General features: G+C 34.2%; 1 protein-coding gene across 5 annotated transcripts in view; it reads left to right on the forward strand.

Annotated features, from left to right (window-relative positions):
- Positions 1-13,474, forward strand: part of HNF4G (hepatocyte nuclear factor 4 gamma) — a 127,234-nt gene that overhangs the window by 99,536 nt on the left and 14,224 nt on the right. For 3 of the 5 annotated variants that reach the window (XR_009689554.1, XR_009689553.1, XR_009689555.1), the window contains exons 1-5: positions 118-337; positions 3,963-4,134; positions 7,756-7,850; positions 10,799-10,905; positions 12,483-12,638. Coding sequence is in view for 2 of the 5 variants with exons in the window: in XM_061123516.1 (XP_060979499.1) it covers positions 202-337; positions 3,963-4,134; positions 7,756-7,850; positions 10,799-10,905; positions 12,483-12,638 (666 nt within the window). In the remaining 3 variants the exon portion in view is untranslated. Of the gene's footprint in view, positions 1-117; positions 338-3,962; positions 4,135-7,755; positions 7,851-10,798; positions 10,906-12,482; positions 12,639-13,474 lie in introns of those variants that run through there. The other 2 variants (XM_061123516.1, XM_061123518.1) reach the window with 2 other exon arrangements.

Here is a 13,474-nt window from a genome sequence, read left to right on the forward strand (position 1 = left end):
AAGCAGTCCAACATTATCACAAGGAATTGCTTGCCATAAAAGAAAAAGAAGTAAGCAGAATATGGCCTGCTGGAGTTTACAGTTTTACAGCCCCTCCCACTGCAGCACATAAGTCAGTCAGTTACAGTTAACTTTGGATTACCACTCACAGATTGAAAGCCCAACAGCCATCACGCAGTCTGGGCCTGTGGTGACACTTGTATGTGTGTTTCTAAATCAATGATGAGGGTATCGGAACCCATACTGGACATGGAGATGGCAAATTACAGTGAAGTCTTGGACCCAACTTACACAACTTTGGAGTTTGACACTATGCAGATTCTGTATAATTCAAATGGTAAGTTCTCATCTGCTTGCCTATAAAAAGAAAAGTAAGTATCACAAGAGAAGTAAAACTGAGATTCCTAGGGGGCAGCTCTGCGTTTTATTGTTAGAGAATTCAGGGCTTGCTTTTTCGGTCCACAAATTTGAGGCTTTTGCACTTCATCACAAAATCTAAATGAATAATACTATGGCTATTTTATGTTTGAGATAGAAAAAGCTTAGTTATGCGTCATAAAGTAACCTTGGGATTCTGTCATGGGCCAGTCAGGTAAAAAGAGTAGTTTCAGCAGTTATTTTATTTATTGTAAATCACAGTAATGAGTTACATTGGCAGATTGCCTGTAAAGTGTATTTTCTATGCAATGTTTTAAATGACATAAAGAAAAGTTTCCTTAGAACACTGGAGAGTTTTACTGGTTGCCTCCTCCTTCTATTATTCTAGTTCTCGATGGCTGCTGATGAGAAACTGTATTTAAAATTTATCAAGTTTTTGCCTTGAACACAAATATGTAAAGAAAGAAGGGTTTATATTATAACCGTACTTGACAAGCTAATGTTTAGCCTCACAAAGTTCTTGGTGTTTATCTACTGTAACATTTTAACTTTAAATAAGACATGACTTGTTTAGAGCTCATGTCTTTATATAATAGAATACAGTTTACCATTGACTTTGAATTTAGGTATATTTTTCAAGTAAAAATCTTGTCCAAGATCAGTTGTAATTGTTAGAATTCCTAAAATGTGCTAATTATGTATGCTTTGGAAAAATGTGTGTATGTGTGTGTTTATGTGTATGCTTAGTTCAGGATTGAAAATGTATCTTGTACTTAGGATATCTTGAGGTTATACTGTGGTGTACAATTTCAGTGACTGTGAAAGCTGTATTATTAACAATAAACAACAATAATTTATTAGTGGGAAGATTTCAAAAAATATTCAGAAGATGAATTATGAAATTTTAGCACAAAGGAGTTAAAATCAATTCTCAGTATAACTATTAGGAAGTCACTATTTTGAAACCTTATGTGTAGACTTGACTAGAAGTATTTAATAAAGTATTTACTTCAGTAGACTCATGAATTTTTTAAAGGCTATAGATCTCTAAATAATAGGGAATGACTTACCATATTTACGAAAACAACTGACTTTTTTGGCTATTTCTAAAGTGTTGTCTAATTTGCTTTCTTGTATTAATGTGTAAGTTTCTCGTTAGTAATATGTAAGTCTGACAATAAACTGGAATCAAGAGTTGAATATTTTTCTGTATTTCCATATAATCTTCCAGAACACAATCAATTCTTAACACTTTTGCCGTATTTCTAATATCTATTCTATTTATGTTACGAAAAGAAAAATTCCTAGCATTTAAATTCTAAAATGTCACATGGTTAGCCTTAAACATATTCTCATTGAAGATATTTTTTAGTTTTATGATGTTATATATGACACTGTTTGTCAACTCAGGAGTTTTAGTAAGTAGAATACATATATTGTCCCAGAATGTAGTTGGGACATGACGGTCTTTTATCTTTTTATAATGGGAATATAGTAATGAATTATTATATTTATATTATTGTATAATTTTATGACCAGTTAAAGTTTATAATATATTCTTATATATTCAATATCTTTGAGTACATAGAGCTGTGTAAAGATGTGTGCTCAGTTGCTCAGTCATGTCTGACTCTTCTGCGACCCCGTGGACTGTAGCTCGCCAGGTTTCTCTGTGCACAGGATTTTACAGGCAAGAACACTGGAGTGCATTGCCAGTCCCTCCTCCAAGGGACCTTCCCAACCAGGGATCAAACCTGCATCTCTTGTCACCTGCATTGGCAGGTGGATTCTTTACCACCAGCGCCGCTTGGGAAGCCTGTAAAGATGTGTTATTTAGTCACTCAGTCGTGTCCAACTCTTTGCAACCCCATGGACTGCAGCATGCCAGGCTTCCCTGTCCTTCACCATCTCCCAGAGCTTGCTCAAACTCATGTCCATGGAGTCAGTGATGCCATCCAACCATCTTGTGTAGTAAACAATATTAACTAATTTAAGAAATAAGTAAAAATATCTGTGTATATTTTTAGAAGCCTCTTTCTTTAAAACAATTAGTTATCACTTTATATCAGGCATAGTTGTAGAGCTGGAAGACAAACGGGTGACTAAGATAAATCCTCTGACATCATGACGTTTTTATTCTGTGGGGAAAGATAGGTAATAAGTGAACACACCAGAACATAATATAATTTTAGACAATGAAGTGGTTAAAGAATAAGCAGGGTTCTGGGTTCTACTTGAGGGCCTATGGTAGATGACTGTTTTAGATGTATGTTTGCAGACTGTTTCTCAGCAAATGTAAAATCTGAGCAGAAACTGGATAGCCAGGTCATAGAAATTCTTGAGGAAGAGCTTTCCTTTCAGGCAGAGCAAAGAGCAAGTGTGAAGGCTCTGAGATGAGAACAGACCTCAAGACCTGGGGCAGGGGATGGAGGGGGAAGGGAACAGGCAGCATTACTGAGGACTAGTGAACAGGATGAAAAATAGTGTGAGATAATGGGATCAGAGAGTGTAAAGGGGGACCTTCACACTCAGGGCTCTACAGGCCATGGGAAGTTGTGTAGGCTTATTCTGTACATAAGGATTGGATGCAGAAGACTAAGATGATGTAAATTTCTTATGCCAAGAGCACATTAGAGGCTTTGGGGCAATAAACAGTAGGGGAACCAAGGTGGAAGTATTAGAGAAATTAGATAGCAAGCTGTTGCAATAATCTAGGGGAAAGGTTATGTTTAATTGAATAAGGGTGGCCACAGTGAAAGGGTGAGAAGTTGTGAATGCAATATGTATTTTAAATATGATTTGTTGATTGGATATGAACAGTGAAGGAAAGAATTCAGTGAAGAGGCCAAGATTATTGACAGTAGGTACCAGATGGTACCATTAACTGACTAGAGAAGACTAATGGAAGAATGAGTTTTAGAAGAAAAAAAACGAGTTCTATTTTTGATACATTAACTTGCAGTTCTTATTAAACCCAGAAGGGAAGTTATTCGATAGATAAGTGGGTATTTCAGACTGACACCCATGGGAGACATTAGGATTAAAGATAAGATGTGGGGATTTTTCATCATACATGATGTTTAATGGCATGGGACTGGATGAACTTCCCTAGGGAAAGGGTATGGTTGAGGGGCTGAGACCTGTGGTATCCCAAAGTCTAACCCTCAGAAATAGGAGTGGGGAGATTGGAATGGAGACTTGGCAGAAGCAGCTAGTGGTTAAAAAGAGAGCGCTGGTATGCAGCTTCCCAGAAGCTGAGGAATGGACTATTTCATGCCCATGAAAACTAGTGCATATGCACCTTCTTAGTCACTCAGTCATGTCTGACTCTGTGACCCCATGGATTGCAGCCTGCCAGGCTCCTCGGTCCATGGGATTCTCCCAGCAAGAACACTGGAGTGGGTTGTCATGCCCTCCTCCAGGGGATCTTCCCCACACAGGGATCGAACCCAAGTCTCCTATGTCTCCTGCATCACAGGCTGATTCTTTACCACTTAGCCATCAGGGAAGCCCTGAATAATTAGCAGGACCATTCCTATAAGAAACATCCAGTGCTAACTTGCATTCTCCTCTTTCTTTAACAGATAGTTCTGTCCCAGAGACAACAAGTATGAATACCACAGATAACGGTGTCAACTGTCTATGTGCCATATGTGGGGACAGAGCGACAGGAAAGCACTATGGTGCCTCCAGCTGTGATGGGTGCAAGGGTTTCTTCAGACGCAGCATCCGCAAGAGTCACGTTTATTCCTGCAGGTACTTGAAATGCTCCTTCCAGAAAGGTGATCTTTAGCGATGTTTCAAAATGCCTTGCAAGAAGTAAGGGAATAAAGAGCTTTTGAATTTATATAACTCTAAGAACAAAATCTATAAGCTACCTTAAAAGTGAGTATGTGTGGTACATATTTACGATGGAATATTACTCAGCCATGATAAAGGAACAGAATTGTGCCGTTTGTGTCACACTTGCAGAGATGTGGATGGGCCTAGAGATTGTCAGAGGGTGAAGTAGGTCATAAAGAAAAACCAAATATTGCATATCAACACACATATGTGAAATCTAGAAGAAAACAGTACACATGGACTTATTTACGAAGCAGAAATAGAGACTCAGACGTAGAGAGCAAACACGGACACCTGGAGGGGGAGGAGGGATACATTGGGAAATTGGGATTGACAAACATATACTTCTGTATATAAAATGGATAACTAATGACACCTAATGTAGAGCATTAGTAATTAGTTATTAGTAATAACTAATGTATAGCACAAGGGGAAAAGAAAAAGAATGGAGAAAAAGTGAGTACATGTGGATGTGTATATGATGAATTCACACGGGTGGTTTTTTTATGAAACATCTTAGACTTATAAAAATATATTAAAAAATCCACATACTTATCATCCAGTTTAAACCAATATCGTTGAAGCCTCCTGTGGACACCTCCCCTCTCCCTTTTTCTTCCTCCCCTCTTTCCTAGAGGTAACTACTATCTGAAATTTGGTGGTGTCTTTTCCTTGTGTTTCTTTATTGTATACCAGTAGACATATGTAAATCTATATTTAAATGGTTTCATGGGTTGTGTGTTTTTCTGCACGTTGCTTATCATTTTAGCATCATCACATCCTGATCTTGAAAACAAAATTATGAAAGTGCAGATGATTTTGGCAGCTTGTTGATGTTTATACATAAAATGAAATTTTCAGCTCTAAAATTTTAAATATGTTTCTCATGACAATTTTGCCATTGATTTTAATGTTTTGTCTAAAATTTATTTAATTATATTGTATGTGTCACATTTCTAGTAGGTTTTTTAAAAAAATAATATCTAGGTAAATATCACATCCCAATTTAAGTTTAGATATTTCATCTTTAATGTTCAGAATGACAGTTCTTGAATGCAGATATGGTCTATTAAGTATGGGCTATTCAAAGGTGACTGATTTTAACAGGAAAAATCTGTTTGCTCTGTCTTTGAAAGTCATGTGTAGGTTGTTAAAGTGTTTTTGGCATAAGTTGAATATTTAGGAAGAAGTTAACTGTCTCACATTATGATGACATTTGACTTCTAGGGATGTGGAAAAGTTAATATATAACTCACAAATATCTAACTAGTGTTCTCTAGTAATTTTTATAAGAGAGTTTAAAGTAGGTTTAAAAATGTAAATTAACGATTTTTATAACCTTCTTGGTAAGCAAAAGAAAAGTATTTCTTGCTTTTTTATACAGCAGAACTTGAGAGGTATAAAGAAATCAAGTGGATTTACTCCATCAAAAGCATTTTCTGTATGGTTCCCTCAAATATTGAGTGCTTCTAAAAGATTAATAGTAAAATAAATACAAAATAACATGTAAATAATATTTTTACAATTTTTAAGTCATATGTGCTGTCAAAGATGAAACATATATGTGTGTGTATATGTATATATGTGTATATTGTATACATATGCATATGTGTATATATGTGTGTATGTGTGTGTGTGTATATATATATATGTGTATACATATGTACAGGCTATCCAAGCAACTAAAAACAGTAACTTTTTTTCCATTTAATTTTTTTCTTTTATTTTGGAGTGCAGTTGATTTGCAATATTATGTTAGTTTCAGGTGTACAACAAAGTGATTCAGTTATCCATATATGTATATCTATTCTTTTTCAGATTCTTTTCCCAGATAGATTATTACAGAATATGGAGTTGAGCACTCCAACAATAAATTCTAAGAGTCAGAGAATGTGAACACAAATAGGTTTCAAGATTTTTACCCTTCCTGTGTGGGAAAAGTGAGAAAGGAATGTTTCCATACAACTTTTGGAAATTTAAAAAATATGCCAACAACATGTACAACCTTACTACTCCCAACACCCCATCATGAATACTGCTGCCAACTTAGCCTTCTTTACATATACTGATATTAAGCAAATGCTATGATTTTCCATTTGGAAAATTTTATATTGATGTAAGTTTAGGGGCAAAAATGTTTTTTAAAGCTTAGGCTTTGCTAATTTCAAAGTCTTTTAAGTATGTTCAGATAACAACCTGTGCTGGCAAGTCCTCCCTATTTTATAATTGTGGGTTGATTTGGGATGTTAAATGACCTTCCCAAGTTCTATGGACGGTGTATGGTGGAACTGGGAATCAAGTTCAGGTCTAACTCCAGAGACTATACTTTTTTTTTTCCTTAGTGCACAATTTAGTTTATTAGTATGTTCAAAGAGTTGTGCAATCATCATTATAATTAATTTAGAATATGTCACCATCCTATAAAGAAACCTCCCAGCACCGTTTAGTAGTTACTTCCCATTTCCCCCAGCTCCCTCCCCACCAATGTGAGGTAACTACTAATCTACTTTCTATTTCCATAGATTTGCATCTTTTGCACATTTGACATAAATGAAATTATCCAATATGTGACCCTTTGTGTCTGACTTCTTTCACTTAGGATAGTATTTTCAAGGTTCATCCATGTTATAGCATGTATCATCAGTTCATTCTTACTTATTGCCAAATGTATAATATTCCATTATATGAGTACACAACATTTTGTTTATTGACAAACAAACATTGTATATTTATCAACTGGTGGGTATTTGGGTTGTCCCCACTTTTTGGCCATTGTATATATAATGCTGCTATGCACATTTATGTACAAGTCTGTATGAACATATATTTTCCTTTCTCTTGGGTATATACCTAGGAGAAGAATTGCTGAGTCATAGAATAACTCTTGTGGACCTTTTTGAAAACTGCCAAACTTTCTTCCTAAGCAGCCACATCATTTTGTATTATACCCAACAATGTATGAGCCATCCAGTTTTTCAATGTCCTAATCAACATGTGTTATCGTCTGTTTCTTTCCTGATCGTAGCCACAGTGGTGGGTGTGAAGTGGTACCTAATTGTACAGTGACTGTATTCTTAATGCTTTATTCAACTGCCTTTTGATATATAATTTGGAATTTAGAGTAAACTCCAATTAGATATGAGGTAAAACTACCAGAAGAATATTTACATAGAAAAATCATGGAAGGGCAGAAGAGTGAAGTTCCCCATCACACTGAAATCATTAGTAGTAAGTGTTAGAATTTGGATACTAAAGTTTCTCTTCTGAGTTTGGCTTTCATAGCACAAGTTAGAAATGACCATGGATACTGGCCAAAAGTGAGATACCATTCAGTTTTGTTTTCTTAGAAATACTGCATGAGAGGTGAAGCTTGTATTTTCATGCTGATCATGAGATTCAAAAATTTATAGTTAATTATCCTTATACATTTTTTTGTGTTGATCTAAATTTAACTATACTTTTAAAAGCCTGTCTGTTTGCTTTTTTGATAAATGATAACTTTCTGCAAATATCTTTTTTTTTTTGGCATTGTAGGTTCAGTCGGCAATGTGTTGTTGACAAGGACAAAAGGAATCAATGTAGATACTGTCGATTAAGAAAATGCTTTAGAGCAGGAATGAAAAAAGAAGGTAATAATATATAATATAATGACAATTAACATTATTGATGAAAAATGCTATACACACATGTTCTCATTTAATCACAAAACTTTTACATGAGTTCTGATTTTCCTCAATGAAGGATCTGTGATTCCTTGAGTTTAAGAATTTACTCAGGGACACTGATACTTACTGGTAAGTGATGGAGCCAGTCTTTTTACCTGGTGACTGACTTGACACATTCTGTCCACTGCTGCATTACCCCAGGCAACAAAATTATTGTCTAACAAACATTCCAATGTCTTTTTCAAAAGATAAATGGCAAAATATACTAATAGGATGCATTTTAATGTATTTTAAATGCATTTTTAATCTCAGTAACAATTGAATATTTATTTCATAAATATCAACTGAACACTGACTTTTCATATATTAATTTATTTATCTAACAAATTTATCATGTACTGCTCCTCTCCAAATACTGTTGTTGGTGCCAAGGTTTAGGGTACATAATAGTGTTCACTATTACGTAGTGAACATAATAGACAAAATGATGCCCCCTTTGAGGGAGCTTATATTCTATTCAAGGACAGAGACAATAGACTAGATGCTCTATTTCAATGTGCAATAATTTCATTTTGAACATATGAAATAATCTAATTATACTATCCTATGTTCTAACTACTAACTAACTAGTTAATTTAGCAACAGATGTGTTTAGCACATATAAATATTTGGCAGGGAATAGCTCCTTTAAGGGGGTTTCCCCTGTGGTTTAGCAGTAGAGACTCTGCCTGCAGTGCAGGAGACAGGGTAGGGTTTGATCCCTGGATTGGGAAGATGCTCTGGAGAAGGAAATGACAACCCACTCCAGTGTTCTTGCCTGGAGAATCCCAGGGGCAGAGGAGCCTGGTGGGCTACAGTCCATGGGGTCACAAAAGTGTCGGACACAACTTAGTGACTAAACAACAGCAAGCTGCTATAAGATTTTGTGCTTGTCATTTTGCCATATGCTTGTGCCTTTCACTATTGTATAGAAGAAGATATTTTTCAAAACTATTTCACATACTATTAGAAAATTAAATCACATCTCTATAGTACAAATATCTAAAAATATCAAACCTGTCTTAAACATAGTTTTTTTCCTTGTCACTCAATATTTTCAAGAGACAAAAATTCCATTAGTTTTACTAGTTGCTAGTCTCAAAGAAGAAGGCAAAATAAAGTTCACAAAATTAAGTTTATAACATTTTAATTTCAACATGACTTATTTCTAGTGGCATATTTGGTTGTTTATGGCATTCATTATGTATATTATCAATTATCTTCACTCATTTCTACTTAAATCTCTGCTCTATTCCTATCATATGAAAAGCAAATAACACTTCTACATTTCCATTAAGAATTTTACAATTTGTTAAATAAAATTATCTTTAAAATAGTTAAAGCACATCTTATGCTGCTCATAGAATAATGCATTCATTTTTCCTAAATAGATTAGGAAGTAGTTTTTAGCTTTCAAAGTAGATATACTTCTCTTATTTACAGTAATAGCACAATTTTAAGGTTAGTTAAATGGAAACATATATAAATATGGTTTTATGTCAAAAATAGTAGCAGCAAGAAGATTACAAATGTCACAATATCTTTTAGCATTTTCTAAAGATTGATCATGTAATGAAATCCATAAAACATAGCTTACATTTTAATGTTTTATCTCCACATACACATTTCCAAATGAGTCAGTTTAGGCTGAAAGTCAATGACAGTATTTGTTAAAAGAAAAAGAAAGAGGAAGTAAGCTACCAGTAAATATGATTTTAAAATAAAATATTAATGATTCACTCCAACTAAAGATTCAGTTCAGTCGCTCAGTCATGTCTGACTCTTTGTGGCCTCATGGACTGCAGCACGCTCTTAAAGGCAAAAAGTTTAGTTTTTTCTCTTTCAAATTAATGGAATCGATAGGTAATAGTTTGTTTAGTTAGAAATTGGTGAATTTCTTTTAAAAAGAATAATTATAGAAATAAACTCTGATAGTTTAACATCTTATCTTTCCAGCAAAATTGGGTAAAGCATTAGGGTACATAATTTAGAGGGTACAGACTTTGTTTCCATTCTTTTTGGTTAAGAGAAAACAATTTTACCTTTTATGTTTTGAAATCCAACTTTGGCTTCTGATTTATATTATTCTCTACATAACAAATATACAAATCTGTACCACCCCACTTCTGCTTCCTTATATTTAAAATTTGGGTAGAAACATTATTCTTTTTGTTTGTTTGCTTCTGAAACAAAGAGATCTAGCTCTTTCTTAGAAGACTTTCATATAATACTTAATATTTCTTCATTGTTCCAAAATGCTGATATTCACATCTCTGTTTTCTGAAGAGAGACCCCTACCTGCTGCACCCCCTGCTTTGTTAATGTCTCTAAACTGTCCCGAAGATATTGCTTCATAAGAGATCAGAGGATTGTGATCACCTTAACTAAAATAAATGTACTTTCCATTTTTGCAACTGTTTTAGAAGAAAAAGAAAAATGGGAGTTTCAAAACATATGACTCATATTTTCTGACAGTGAATACACTCTTATCTTTAACCTGGTCAATCTCACAGGTGGTACCTTCCCCTAGATATCTGATGTCCTTATTAACTTTGAGACAATGGAAAACCAACCTGCTGAAAATACAACATGGCTGAACTGGCTGACCTACCACTTTGTAACATGTGCCATCATGAAGTCCCAAAAGGCAGTATTTTATGTGCTCTAGTGACAAGATTGGCTCTTCCTACTTTTAAAATGGTACTGAATGAAAAATATCTTCAGTCAGACTTATCTCTGCGCCCCCTCCCACCAGGTCTTTTAGAAATATTCCTTCTCTCCTTTTATACTTTTTTTTTTTTTTACTTCAAACAGTATATTCTGACTTATGTTGAAGAAAACCAAACAATAAATACTGTGATTTTCTCCCCTAGCTGTACAAAATGAACGTGATAGAATAAGCACCAGAAGAAGCACATTTGATGGCAGCAACATCCCCTCCATCAACACACTGGCGCAAGCAGAAGTTCGGTCTCGCCAGGTACTGCTGCGCCAGCATCCTGCCCTATTTAATAGGATCAAATGCTTCTTAAGAATAATGCAAAATTGATTTAAGTTCATTCACATGTGCTCTTTACTATAATAAACTCCAGTTAATGCAACTTCAAGTTGCATTTTGAAAATATTAGTTGATTATTGAGTTAATTTTTACTTTTCCTGGGCAATTCCCCATTTTTTGAGTGGAAAAAAAATGAGATACATTTCAATCTAAAATCGTTAAAAGTTTGTTTACAAGGTTGATTTAAAATACTTAATGCTCAGCACAATGCCCTGGGGCAGTATCTTGTTATATTGGTTGAATCTGGAAATCAATTACCACAGCTTTTAGGGTGTTTAGTTGAAAACTATCGTTAGAGTTTTCTTTCTTGAAAACGATGCCTAGATTCAAGAACTCACCTTAGCACCTGCTTTGGAAACAGGTACTTCAGGGAACAGCCAGAATGCAGAAAATACAAGAAAAAGTTTATTGTTTGAAATTTCTCGAATGAGAACATTAGTTCTAGAGTGGAAAATGTAAGTGACCAGTTATATAAATAAAAGTAAATCACTTAAGAATCAAATAAAGAAACCTTTTGAAGAAAGTTTACTTTAGCAGTGTCCCTATTAGAAATGTTAATGGTATTTTTCTCTTGTAAAGCAAATTATGAAATAGCTAACTATTAATCGGGCCTTATAATGAGTCAGTGCAACTACTTTCGTTTTTGATAACACAAGGGTAATATGATGAGGTTAACTTCACCATTATCATCCTCATTACTTGAAGATTACTTGATGATCCTATAAAGCATTTTGAGAATGACCTTAAAGGAACTGTGAGGAAATACACATACACAGCAGAAAGACACGTACACACACACAGACATGTTCAAAAATGACACTTAGAAGAACGTTTAGAAAGTGATTTTTTTCCAGCAGAAAGGCATTTGAACACCACTTATATCTTAGATAGTTCAAAATTGTACATCATTTAAAAATTAATCATTATATGTTAAGCTTTTCAAGTTGCTGAGTCAAAGATTGGTGGTGTCTTAAATTTATTTGAATGGGCTTCCATTGAATGCAGCAACATAGTCTGGCTTCTCATCTAAATCTATTCTCCTCAGTTGGTAAACTTTATCCAATGGAAACATTCCTTCAAAAATTATAACAAATTAAAAAAATATATAACAAATTAAAGGTGGACTTTCTGAGTGGAACGATCATCTTTAATTAAAAATAAAATCACACAGCATTAGTTCAATATAGATACTCCACAGCTCTTTGTATAATCATTTTGAATTATTAAAAACTCCCCAAAAGTTGTGGTAACTTGTTTTACAGATTAGGCCGGTAAAAATAAGATACTGCTCCCAGACTGTGGCAGTGAATATTCTCAGTCTAACTTGAACTGATAGGTATTTGATTTATCAATTTTAAAATGTTTGGTATATTTCAAGATAGTGTGATAATAAGAGTGCCCACTTCAATGGTGTTTACTTATTGCAGTGGCAGAAAAAAGAGATATATTGGTCTTGTGTTATTTTCAATGACAGATTAATATAATGTTCTTAATACTAGATCTCAGTCTCAAGCCCTGGTGCGAGCGCTGACATAAACGTTAAGAAAATTGCCAGTATTGGTGATGTCTGTGAATCCATGAAACAGCAACTCCTAGTCTTGGTGGAATGGGCTAAATATATCCCTGCCTTTTGTGAGTTACCACTGGACGATCAGGTATATAAGAGATTACAATACTTTAAAAAGTATTTTTTGAACTTTGCTAAGTTTGTGTGTTCTTTTAGTTGTATTTGTATATTTTCTATATGTGACAAAGGTTAAATGGTCTTATGAGAGAGAATTGGTTTTCTTGTTCATTTAACCTGTTCTATTAAGAGGCAGACTGTTAAACTTCTATTTTAAAGGTCTTAGAAATTTATTGACTGGATAAGAGTTGATCAAGCCTATGTTCTTCCCTCTAGAAGTTTAAAAAGCTTATAATAGGGACTTCCCCAATGGTCCAGTGGTTAAGACTCTGCCTTCCAATGAACGGGTTGTGGGTTCAATACCTGGTTAAGTTCCCACATGCCATGAAGTGTGACCAAAATTTTTAAAAATAATATTAATAGAATAAAGTATTTAAGGATGAGAGAAAAACAGATAGCAGATAACTGCTATTGTAAGACAAAGTATTAGAATACTTTTGTCTCAGAGGTGGGTGGTACCCAGTATGTCTTGGTGTTTACTAAAAGTACATAGAAAATTCTTCAGAAATACCAGATCACTTCTAGAGAGAAGACACACAGGTTGTGTTGGTGTCTCTGTAGGCACTTTTATTCAATTAACGTATAAAATTGTGCCTTTCATGTTGTCAATTTTATTCTGGCAATTACTATATAAAAATTATATATCTAGTATTAAAAAAGTATAGAAAATTGTGCTCTGAAATCTACAGAAAATAGATTTCAGATATAGTGATCTTTTCCTAATATATATTTCATACTTTGTCATATTTATGTTAAGATATTTTAGTTAATAATTAAGTTTAATTTTCTAATGTCTATAAAGATTAG

This window comes from Dama dama, chromosome 21 (assembly GCF_033118175.1).
Source record: "Dama dama isolate Ldn47 chromosome 21, ASM3311817v1, whole genome shotgun sequence".
Lineage (NCBI taxonomy): Eukaryota > Metazoa > Chordata > Mammalia > Artiodactyla > Cervidae > Dama > Dama dama.